The sequence below is a fragment of the Magnolia sinica genome, chromosome 15, assembly GCF_029962835.1.
Source record: "Magnolia sinica isolate HGM2019 chromosome 15, MsV1, whole genome shotgun sequence".
In the NCBI taxonomy this organism is placed as follows: Eukaryota; Viridiplantae; Streptophyta; class Magnoliopsida; order Magnoliales; family Magnoliaceae; genus Magnolia; species Magnolia sinica.
The window spans coordinates 9,145,687-9,158,456 of NC_080587.1; the positions used below are offsets into that span (position 1 = coordinate 9,145,687).

General features: G+C 40.6%; 1 protein-coding gene across 1 annotated transcript in view; it reads left to right on the plus strand.

Moving 5' to 3' along the window:
- LOC131228092 (cleavage stimulation factor subunit 77) overlaps positions 1-12,045 on the plus strand; it is a 59,933-nt gene extending 47,888 nt beyond the window's left edge. The window contains exons 15-23 of the mRNA XM_058223923.1: positions 564-628; positions 832-928; positions 3,423-3,482; positions 5,648-5,800; positions 9,190-9,256; positions 9,341-9,457; positions 9,891-10,067; positions 11,159-11,371; positions 11,798-12,045. Coding sequence (XP_058079906.1) covers positions 564-628; positions 832-928; positions 3,423-3,482; positions 5,648-5,800; positions 9,190-9,256; positions 9,341-9,457; positions 9,891-10,067; positions 11,159-11,371; positions 11,798-11,964 — 1,116 coding nt within the window. The 3' untranslated portion in view covers positions 11,965-12,045. The remainder of the gene's footprint in view (positions 1-563; positions 629-831; positions 929-3,422; positions 3,483-5,647; positions 5,801-9,189; positions 9,257-9,340; positions 9,458-9,890; positions 10,068-11,158; positions 11,372-11,797) is intronic.
- The last annotated feature ends 725 nt before the right edge of the window (positions 12,046-12,770 follow it).

Genomic DNA, 12,770 nt, shown 5'->3' on the forward strand with positions numbered 1-12,770 from the left:
ATCAATTTGTGTGTCTATGTGGGCGTGCATGCATGACAAGCACGTGCACACACACACATTTAGATGGAAACGCACACAATCTACAGGTGAAGTCACACACATACACAGAGTCTACATGTAAGTTCACACACACAAACACAATCTTCATGTAAACCCACACAAACGCACTGACACACAAAATCTACATGTAAATTCTTGCTCACATGCATAATCTACGTGAAAATTCACACACATGACCTACATGTAAATTGACATTTGACACACACACATTATCTACATGTAAATTGACACACAAATGCAGAAAATCTGCCTGCAAATTTCTAAATGGCTGGACCTTTTTTGGGTTCAATCTTCCAGGCCCAGCCCATTGACAATATTAATTTATTTCAAGGGAAGGATATTTTTCTTGCACTGCGTATTCTCAGTGTCTTAAAAAGGTAAGCTTTATTAAAACAATACTTAATAAGTGCAACTTGCTTCAACTTTCACAAGAATTTATCATATCATGTGCAGTTAAGAAAAGTTTCTGGAACCATAACCTGACACTGGCTATGTTCCTGTAGGTTGCACACAATGTTTTTGAATCAGGGTTAAAGAAATTTATGCATGAGCCTGGGTACATTCTCGAGTAAGTTTAATTCTGCCATCAATTTTCTTCTTACATGGATAAATGGAATTTGTTGTGATTATGTTCTTTCCTCAAGTTTTAGTGTGAGGTAGAAGTGTCTGCTTACTGGATGGCTTATTGGCATCATGTAAGATGAGATAAGCTCTATCCACTGTGAGAGCCTTTTCAGATGTATATGTGTGGGTCCTAACATGAAATTGCAGATATGCAGATTTCTTGTGTCGCTTAAATGATGACAGAAACGTTCGTGCTTTATTTGAGCGAGCTCTGAGTTTGCTTCCTCCAGAGGAATCTGTGGAGGTACTCCCTTTAGCTTTTATTCAATTCATGCTAAGTAAACTTTCTTGCCCTATTTTGTACATTTTCATGGTACTTTACCACAAAACTGTTCTACATGCAACTGAAATCATGAAGATTTAAAGAGCAATGATATGCCTCAGTCTTTCTTATATTATTGGTTTAGTCATTCTTGAGATGAGGCAAACTGGAAGCTTACATAATTTTTGTTCTATATGTTAGTATGAATGCTATCAACAGTCATTCACTGCTGGATTTTGTATAATAGAGTAGAGAAGTCTCAAGTCTAATCAGCTGGACTATAGTTATCGTCCACCCATTGGATAACTTCAAAACTTTCATGTGTGTGTGACATCTAACATGAGGATTGCCTTGTGGAAAAAAAATCAGCCATATCAACTCAGTGGACCACGCATGTATTTTGTTGTTTATCAATGACTAGAGAGTTTTCTATGCTGTACCCACCTGGTGAGTAGATAGGTTGATTTTTGCACTAGGTGATCTTCATGATGGTGCCAACGTATTGGAAGGGTCGGATGTCACATGCACTTGAGGGGTTGGGAAGTTATCCGATGGGTGGATTGTAACTTGTGGTCCAGCCGGTTAGACTGGAGACCTTCTTAATCTAGTTTATGCTCCAGCCATGAAATGTCAACCCCTATGTTTTGAGGAAATGGATGAAACTTTGGGAATAAAACCTTCAGCGTTGGTAGCTGACTGTTTCTCTATTATTGGAGAGGAGGTGGATTGGGAGCTCCTGTGATGCAGGACAATTAACCACTTGCTCTAAAAGCTCGAACTGATGGAGCATGGCGAATTAATCCCCTTATCTCATAGCCTAGGCCCCAAATCCATGGGTTAGGTCCTCGGCCGAACCCTCTTAGTGGGCCCCAAATCCATGGGTTCCACCTCACACGAGCCACCCGCCTCACAAGGGCCCCAAATCCATGGGTTCTATGGGCCGCCCACCCTGAGTGTGCCCTGCATTCCACAGGCCAGCCCACTCAAGTCCAGTGTGAAAATGCTCCCGCATTATCCTGCATAGGAGATTCTTGCATGATGAGGTTGAAGAATTCGTGGCTCTGCTGGATCGCATTCATCTTTGCCTCCAAGGAAGGTCCACCCCGGATAGGATGGTGTGGAAGGTCTATAGATCGAATAGTTTCTCGGTTCGATCTCTTTATCACCTCATTCGTGATGATCAAAGGCCGGAGGGGTTGGGGCAAACCAAGTATATTTGGCACCATGGCGTCCCCCCAAAGATTGCTGCTTTTGGTTGGTCGGTAGAAGGAGAGTAGTAACCATTGATAACCACCAGAAACGAGCAATGTTGCTACCCAATATGCCTTTCGTGTATGAGAATGAGGATATGGCTGACCATCTATTTGTGCATTGTCCCTTTGTAGGAAATATCTGGGCCGATATCCTCTCTAGTTTTAAAATCCTTTTGTCTTTCCCTGCTCTGGTGAGTAATCTCCTGTTAGCTTGGCATGGGGTGGAATTAAGAAAGGCAAAAAGGCGCTGTGGAGAATGGCCTGGGCTGTTTGGGAAGAAAGGAATGCAAGATGCTTTAAGGATACAAGTAAGGTGGTGGAGGGGGTGTACCAAAGGGCTAGGCTGCTTGTTATTGAATGGGCCTCTTGTGTTTCTAAGCTTAAGGATTATAATTTTGCTTTCTTGGGATGCAATTAGGGTGCTAGCTTGGCGCCTTGTTGCTGTTTTTCTTCCTTTTGTTTTAATAAAATTTCCCTCTCTCTCAGAAAAAACGAAACACATGGCCAAAGCATAATGTGGTTTGCTCAGGGGCAGATTCCATATCTTGCAGTATGTAACTCCTTGTTTGTATTAGTTAGCTTGATAATGATGAAGTTGAGGGGTTTTAAGCAATTTGAGGTGCTCGTATTTATTATTTAGAAGCTCTAAAATTGGTTTTGGATCATTGGAATTGGTTCTTGCTGATTCAGTTTCTGTGTTTGGCTTAAAGAAGGATTGATAATGTTAATGGTCTCACAAGGACCAGATAAAAGGAGATATAACTTCAACTTGGGTATTCAGATAGAATTGATTGCTTTTAGTTGAGACCATGTGTGTGCTAATAATGCAATTTAAATATTTATTTTGTTCGACATGTGATTATGTGTTTGTATGCCCATAGTTTTAGAAATCACTACACCAGGTCAGAAATTGTTTGTGGAACTAATTCTAACAAATTTTTTTTTTTCAAGTATGTGAGACACCTAATAAAACATCCCTGTAGCTTTTGAAAAAATCGTTACAGTTTTCACAGTTTTCCAAGGAAAACTATCTTCCACAGATTCCCTAGTCTGTGTATGTCTCTTAAGCCCTTGTTACTGAACATGTTCTTTTTTTTTTTTCCCTTTCTTTCTCCTTGTGTAGCCCATAATCCGTTCTCTATCTAATCTTTGACTTGGGTAAATAATGAGGTGCATATATTCTCTATTGACGTGTTCTTCTAACGTGCTATTTTCTTATGCAGGTCTGGAAACGGTTTACCCAATTTGAGCAAACATATGGAGATCTGGCAAGCATGTTAAAGGTAGGGATATTTTCTTTCTTGTTTGAGAATATTTTGGTTGTTGATTTCAGTGATTTCTGTACCAACATGAAGGTCCTGGATCTTCAGTACGATTTCTTAGTTACTTGGTCATCTAAGAGGGTGTCCCTTTTTTTTTTTAAAAAAGAGTGAATACCCTATTAATGACGGAATTAGATACATTATTGGGAATGACTCTTAATTGAATTTGGGAGGATATTTGGTGTTGATCGGCGTCTTCACTTCCTTTTTGAGACCCATAGGCTGGCCCCAGTGAAGGAAACTGTGGTCGATCATTGCTTCACTCTTATGAGAGAACAAGTTGTTTAGAACCCTCCTTTTAGAAGAAATCTTAGAGACGTGGAGATTGTATTGTTTGTGAACTTCTTATAAAAGGCAGAATATGGAAGTGGGAATCAATTGGAAGTTGGAACTTTTTCCATTTTGTCCTATATGAAGCTTCGTGGCAAAGATGAATATAAAAACCCTATGAAATATGCCTCATACTCAAATAGCTTCCCACAGTCATCCCTTTCTGTTAGTAAGTAGGCATCTATGAGAAATTTAATGTTGGACCACCTTTGTAGTAGGCAGAAATAGTTGTCATGGTGTTGTGTCTGAGAGCAGGAGGTCTGTTGGTCACTGCTCTATCCACTTCCCAGGGAGTCTGGTAGTATATCCTTAATAAATTTAGGTGGGTAGGAGGATGCCGTCCTCCATGGTTAAATTGTTCAAGGCATGAATTTTGAAAATTCGGAATTTTGTGGAGATCATCTCCTAGAAATGTGGTGGTCGTTGTGGAAGGAATGAAACAATAGGGCTTTGAGAAACAATTTGGAAAGCATGGGGCAAGTGGCCAAAGGTGCACATGGTAGAATCATCTCTTGGGCTTTAGTATGCAAGAAGTGTGATTGGATCTCGGTGATGATCTCAAAAGAGGATTAAAGGAGGTTATTCATGGTTAGAGGACGTACAACAATTCACATGGCCTCCACTTGTTGGCATGTGGAAGATCCATTTTTCACATGGTTAGTTGCATGATCCTTCTAAGTAGGTGCTGCTTGCGTTTCGGATTGTGTTTTAGACTCCCACTCCTGCTTCCCAGCTGTTTATACTTGTGAACATTTTGAAACAGATGCTTCCCACTCAAGTGCACCCAAATTTGCTGCCATTTCGCTTCACTTGGTGCAAGTATAGTTAATTTTATTGGCTTAGCCTATGCCTCAAGACAGGAGGTCAAGTCCATTGATGGGTGCCTCAGGGTTATCCGTTGTCCTATCATTGGAACACTGGCTCCTTAATGGATTGATGGGTACTCCAAAATTGCATCCCACTGAACCTGTCAAGAGGCCCTTTCTTATTGGGGCTTTTTTAATATTTCAAGTTGGCTTTTCTACTTCTGGAGTTTGGTATCGTTTGGTTTGCATCATGCTTAGGAAAGCTAGCTTCGTGGCTGAATTCCTCACTAGAAATGAGGTTAGAGATGGAGGAATTATATTTAAGGTTCTACCTCTTGTAACTTTTGTTCTATTTTCATATCATTTTGTTTTTTTTTTTTGTTTTTTTTTGAATATTTGTTCTCTGAGATTTTTGTTTCCTCTTTAATAAAATTGTTTTCTGGTTGCCAATGGAAAAAGGCCTTTATATCAAATCTGCACATGAAATGCTAGCGGTATTGTGGGTTTGTTTCTTAGCTCCTGTAGTAACATATCTACATTGCTATAGCTAGGGGTGTAACTCGGGCGGGTTGGGTCAGGTTGAGCGTCAACCGGAGCAAAACCTGACCTCAAGAGGATCCAACCTGCAACCACCTGAGGTGCCCAACCAGAAGTCATCTATACCTGACGCAACTGAACTCAACCCAAATACATGTGATTATTCCTAACCTGATCCGAATTTGCTCACTCCAAACCCAACCCGAATTCAAATAGAGTTGGCATTTTTCAACCCCAACCCAAACCCAACACGGGAACCTTGACAACCTCACCCAACCCGACCTGAACTTGGGTCGGGTTAGTCAGGTTCGGGTCAACCCAAACCCAAGTTGCAGTATGGTAGATATTACATGGTGTCATGTTCATCTATTATCTTTTCATTGGTGCATTTACTCTTCCATTCATAATTCAGAACTTAAATACCAAGTCATGTCAATTATGTTATTGATATAGGTTGAGCAAAGAAGGAAGGAAGCTCTTTCCAGGACAGGGGAAGAGGGCTCATCAACATTAGAGGGTTCTTTGCATGATGTTGTCTCTCGTTACAGTTTCATGGATCTTTGGCCTTGCTCTTCCAAAGATCTAGATCATTTGGCACGGCAGGAGGTATTTCTATTGCCATTCAGTATTTTATACTGGCATTGAAGGAGATGATATAAATAAAATGTAGGGCAAGTTATTCAATTATCAACTGCATGCCATATTTCACAATGTTTATCTCGAAGTGCTTCTCATATCCAATATGTTACCAATGGCATTTTTCGTTTCAAAGGATAAAGATATTTAAGAAAAAAAATATTTGTACATTCAATCTCATGCCTATATGACTTACGATTCCTATTTTAGGAACGGAAAACCATTTATTGGGTTGTTGGATGGATCATGGATTCCATTGATCGTAGATGCATTTTCTTTTTTTGTACATTTAGCTTTCTTATGAATTAAATCTGCTTTAACTGTTGTACATATAAAAAATAGTGATAGATCCCATATAATTCCATTTACCTTTGCTTCCTGTGCTGAGACGGTGTTTTCTACTTGTCCTCTCTTTGGGTTATAGTAATACTCAAGCCCCTTTGTTTTACATACCACAGCTACTCAGAACCTCGTCCAGAGTTTTACATATCAAATAGACTTAAGCTCTCTCTTCTGCTTTGCTTGGGTAGGATTACATATCATTTGAGGCCAGATTGAAACCTGTACAACAAATGGACCTGAGACCATGACTTATGCTCTAATAGAGGGCGTCTTAACCAGCTTGGCTACCAAGCATGAGGCGGAATTTCTGATCATATTGCTGCCCATTTCTCTCTTTAATGTTCATATGGGTATCATAGAGCCATCTAAAATGTTTGTTGGAGATCCACATTTACTTTTGATAACATAAAATTTTGGATGAGAAAACCGTGATTTAACCTTATGCTTGTGCTTGACAGCTGGGGATGCTGCTCAAAGTGGGCCATGACCAGTTCAGTCAAACTTCTACACCCAATGTGTCCAAAGAGTAAAAAATAAAATCCGTTAACTGTTTTAGTGTGCTGTAGATGTGTTGTGTTTTACCTAGGCATGTGGAAATAGTATGTAAACTTGGGCTGTGCATGTGAAGTTGGAAGGCTGTGGAAGAGTCAAGATTTGTTTAATGGAGTTAATAAAAACTTTCTTTGATTAGGAGTCCGTGGGAGAGTGAAGTCTTAATTTCCATGTCAAGTGAGTATATTTGTCATAGTAAGGTTGGAGTTTTAGAGGGGGCAAATTTTAGTGCTATTTTGTTGAGCAGTGCATTCCAATGATTGTGTTAGAAGCCTTGTAAGACTTTCTATTGGTCACAATGGTCCCCAACACTTTAATAAGTGTCCTGGTATTAATTTTTAATACACTTGCTAGTTTTTCAATGGGGTTTAGTGTAGGCGTCTAGAATATTAGTAAATAGGGACACTCACAGTCAAGTCTCTGAGTTTTCTTTATAGAGGTCTCGAGTCCAACCAGTTGGACCACAAGTTACTGCCTACCTAGCAGATAACTTCCAACCTATTAAATACATGCAACATCCAACCATCCAATAGGTTGTATTGAAACATATATGTATATGAGTGTTGACAGACTAAATCCTCTACTGCTCCAGCTGGTGGTTTAGGTATAAGCTCTCCATCTCCTGATGACCTTCCTATTGCCTTGCACAAGCCTTTCCGGTCATGCACAAATAAATCATGTTGGTCTACTTATCAGCTAGGGCACACATGTACATTAAACTTGGACTCTTGGTCAATTCACTGTAACCGTCCAAAAAGTAATTCTACTTTCTTGCTCTCTAGTACACTTCAAAAGTGCACTTGCTTTACACGTGGAAGCACATGATACGTGTGTGTAGATTAGATGAGCTGGGTGAGTGATCTCACTGCTCATTTCATACATATGAAGTTAGGCCATACGTGTCTAAAGAATCTGAACCATTGGTTGATTACATGTGTGGATCAAAAATCACGCCTTCTTGCTGGTGGAGTCTCATGTAAAGACAAAACAGGAGGTCATTCTTTCATCCGCAAAAGACCAAAATATTTTTAAATTAATGAGATGGAATGTGGCCCACCTTTGCACAAAGGACAACACTTCATCAAGTAGATTGGAAATTTCGATTGTAGATAAGTCATGTTGACCATGTTTATGCAAGCAGCCCACATCTTTGCATAGTATTCATGGTTTCCAATTCTGACAAGTGAAGCCCAAGTTGTAATCCAGACCATCGGTCTTTTGTGTCCCACCTTGGATGGTAATGCAGGGGCATTTTCACACTAGGCTTGATTGGGGTGGCCTGTGGGATGCAGGGGCACACTCGGGGCGGGTGGCTCGTGTGAAGCGGCCCCCACCTGTGTGAAGCAGGTAGCTTGTGTGAAGCGGAACCCATGTGAAGTGGGGGCCTACGAGGGGGTTCGACCAAGGTCCTAACCCATGGGATGTGGGGCCTGAGGTAAGATAAAGGGATTGATTGACGATGATCTATTAGTTCGAGCTTTTAGAGCAAATAGTTAGTTGTCCTGCATCAAAGTGGTATTAGAGTGGGAGTTTTCATATTTGAGACTCCTCACCGAGGGTGATTAATGCAAGGGCATTTTCATACTGGGCTTGAATGGGGTGGCCTATGGGATGCAGGAGCACACTCGGTGTAGGCGGCCCATGTGAGTCGGGTGGCTCGTGTGAGGTGGCCCTATCCTTGTGAAGTGTAACCCATGTGAAGTGGGGCCCACAAGAGGGGGTTCGGCTAAGGTCCTAACCCATGAGATGTGGGGCCTAGGCTATGAGATAAAGGGATTGATTCACGATGCTCTATCAGTTCGAGTTTTTAGAGTAAGTGGTTAATTATCCTGCATCAGATGGACTATGCAATTATGCATGTGTTTGGTGGCATGACAAAAGTAGGTTTGGTCTCATACTTTACAAAAAGGTATTAATTGAGACAATTGGGGGCAAATATGACAATTTGCCAATTTTCAGACGTTTGTGATTTGTGTTTATCAAACAAATTTTTGTGAAAAAAAAAGTGCTTATTTTCAGATATCATGACTTTTTTCAGACAAATTCCCAAACAGATTTTTCAGTATTTGAAAGTACTATAATTCAGCACTTAATTTAATTTTCAGACTTTATTTTTCAGCTTACTAACTGGCATCTTAGTGATACCCTTATTTCAACTTTTTAACAGCCATGTGATTTTTCAGCTTACTAACTGGCATCTTAGTGATACCCTTATTTCAACTTTTTAACAGCCATGTGGCACTAGTCAATTGGTCTTTTGCTTCAAGGGGTATTTGGGAATTCAAGTTTGATCAATTGGGGTTTTCAAACCCTGGGGATAACTTTGAAACCCAATTATGCACTTTTCATGTGTACTCAGCCTCTGCCGTTGTGATTGTTTTCATAAATTTAGATCATAAATCCTCATCCTTCCCATTACTCCTTTATAATCTAATTACTGATGCTGGGATGTTTTCTTTTTTCAGTGGCTTGCTAAAAATATGAATAAGAAAATCGACAAATCAACTCTCCCATATGGAACTAGTTCCGTAGGTAAACATCTTCCATTCCTTTTATAATGATTTCAAAGTACTGTGATTCTTCAAGGATGGTAAGATTGAACGAATACTGTTTTAGGTACGGAGAAGGGTTCACCCGGAATGGCGACTAATTCAAAGATATCTGCACCATCAACAAAAATTGTTTACCCAGATACCTCTCGGATGGTGATATATGATCCTAGGCAGAAACCCAGTAAGCAATCTTCTTTTTCTTATTTATATATTGCTGTCCAAAAACCTCCCAGATAGAATTTCATATCCTATGGAAGAGGTCAAGGCATCCACATATGAGAAAAGATGTTTTAAGGTTTACAGCTGCCACAATGGCAGATGAGAGATGAGTAGCAGAAATTACCGAGCAAAGGTTACAAAAATCTCAGAATCACGGGTTTTGCCTCATCAAGTTGTTCAGCTATAATGACTGGAGGACAGTCGCATGGCATGGCTAAAATAGATCCAATGTCTCAGACTGTGTTGAACAGATCGAGTGTCCTTATCTGGTTTTGTAGCAGCATCCTCTTTATCTAAATTTGTATACATGGGTGGACGTGCAGTCTGCAATTGCTGCAGCAAATCTTGATATATTGTATAGTTTCTAAATCAGCGGTTGTCTTGCTCTACTGTAGGTTCTGGATTTCTTCCGAATGCAACAGCACCTGGACTCCCAGCGGTTTCAGCCCCAATACCTTCTAGTAACAATGCAGCTTTAGCTAGTAGCGGAACAATGAAGGGACTCGATGATATATTGAAAGTACTGCCACCAGCATTGGTGACATTTATAGCACACTTACCGGCTGTTGAAGGTACTATCATGATCACTATTGCTGATTTTGTTTCTTGAATGTAGTTTCACTATCATATTATATGGGTGGTTTGCTTATGATTGTCTTTTCGTTCATGTTCTATTAGAACTTGTCATTTATGATTAGGGTATATGCAGTTGTCATTTTATTATCTTGTAGCTTTAGTATTATCTTTTCCACTGCCTGGTAGCAGCCCGCCAGCGCTCCCCAGCCAGGGTGGGTGGCTGGTCATCAAAACCTCACTAAACAATAATGACAGTTCCTGTACAAACAGGATTCGTAAAGCCAACCATAAATAGCTGGGACAATGCTATGATGATGATGATGATGATGATTGCAAAGTTTTAGTAGGATTGGAATTTGGGCCTGGAATTGTGACAGTTGTCTTTCTCAATAAATTTTTTTTTTTGGTTAAGAGTCGATTTCATAATTCTTTTGGATGTTCTTTGTTATAATCGAGTGCATGGAGAATGCAGTTCTAATATTTTGATGAACTTTTTGGTAATATAAATTTTCATGTTCGACACCTTTTAAATCTTTTACATTGATGCATCAAGACATTTGATAAAAGCTGTGCATATGAATCTTGATTCACTAAATGTGCCCTAGACCCAAAATAAGGCTGGTCTATTCTTCAGCTCATGGTTAAAAAAGGGTAACCAAATCATATTCAATGTACATGTGGGACCCGATATTTGGCTAGGTCCACATTCACTGTAGAGTGCCTTCTTGATGAACATGCCGAATCAGATCTTGCATGTGGGCTGCATATGCTAGTTTTTTGGGGAGCGTCCATGTGTGGTGCGTTGAAGAAGAGCATTCCGCAAAAGTGGAAGCATGTCACGTGGACGTTGAAGAAGAGCATTCCACAAAAGTGGAAGCATGTCCCACTGTTTAAGACATTCTGATAAAGCAGTAGATTTAAATCATGAACTTCATGCATGAGTTGGGTCTCTGTTTGGTGTTGATTGTCGAATATCAAGTCCAGCTTCATTGGTCCCCGTTAAGTGTCCAGGTTGGTTTAGCAAAGATAATGTCTCAGCTTTCGGTATTTGGTTTTCAATCTTTGATCTCTTTTCCCAAAATGGCAGGCCCCTCTCCAGATGTGGATGTAGTATTATCTATTTTGTTGCAAGGCAACGTGGCAAGTGGAAATACGGGAAAGCTGGCTCCTTTGCCGCATCAATTACCGGCAGGCCCTGGTCCAAGCACAAGTGACCTTTCTGGATCCAACAAAGCACGCTCAAACCATAATGATTTGTCTTTCAGGCAACCCCATTCAGGAAAAAGGAAAGATCTTGAAAGTATGTTATGTTCCGCTCTCCCCCTCTATATGTGAAATTTTTATGAGTATCCCTGAGTTCTTCATGATGATTTGTATGATCCTGAGCCCGAGGGTATGTACCACATCCTCGGATTCCATTTGCATGAGTAGGGTCTGTGGTTGGGTTGGACTGTTGATTTGATGGCCCACCTTGGATTTGAAGGTCCTAGAAACCCGACCTCTGTTTTCAGATGAATGTAGGACATGCTATATTTCATACACTGCTAATCAGAGTGTTAGGACTGTATATTGAGGAGATTTTTGGAGTGAGGTCCGTCCATTGTGGGGGCCATGATATCAGCAGTCTGGATCACTCAATCTCAGGCAGGTCATATAAGATTGCAACAGTGTCATTCCTTATCCAAGACACTCACACGTGCTCGTGATTGGATGAATTTTTCAACAGGGCAAGAAGATGATGAGTCAGCATCTGTACAGAGTCGGCCGCTGCCCCGAGATGTTTTCAGGATTCGACAGATTCAAAGGGCCCGAGGAGTGAGTAGCTCACAAACTGGCTCAGCAGCATCTGGCGGGAGTGCATTGTCGGCCGAACCATCTGGGAGCACAGATTGATATACTATTATTATTATTTTTTCTTTATTTATACTCCTTTTTGTAATTCTCTTTATATATTGCAAGTAATTTGTTAGAGCATTTTATTGGGTCTCACCTTGGTGTACATGATGCGCACTGAATTGGGTGTAAATGAACCTCCAACCATCCATCAACAATGGGCGGGAATCTCCGCAGGCATTTCAAAATGGGATTTTGGACATCGAATCATGGAATGCGTGTTGGGATTCTCACCTGCTGTGTAAAACTGTGAATGGGTGGCTGAAGGTTTATGAACCCCAGCTACAGTCTGCACAGTTCAAGCACAAACTCTCCGTATGGTTTCACCTTGTTTTCATGTATTGTTTTAGAGCCTCGCGCGGACAAAGTTGGGAAATTTTAGTTGTGTGGTATTGGATTGCAAAGTGAGGGAATAAGGTCGCATTTGGATGTCCCCTCAAAAGAGTTTGATGGGTGGAAAGGTGGGAAATCAAAACCAATGACAACTTGTGGGGTGCATCCAAACGGATGTTGTAGGTTTCACCGAACAGAAATGTAGAATTTATTATATGAGATCAAGTGCTGGAGCTGTTCGCATTTCTAGTTTATGAGTAATTGCCTTAAATCTAAAGGGTGGATAAACTGGCCAATTTAAGGATATCTAGCTTGGTCGACTGGTAAATTGGCCTCAACTGGCATAAGCACTGATTGTGTGGGTCCCACCATCACAGTCGTGGATGCAGAAATCAAGCCCGTCTGCACCGTACAAAAACTATGGACGGTCCACAAATCAGAAATGCAGGTGGATCTGATTCAACGAGCTGAGC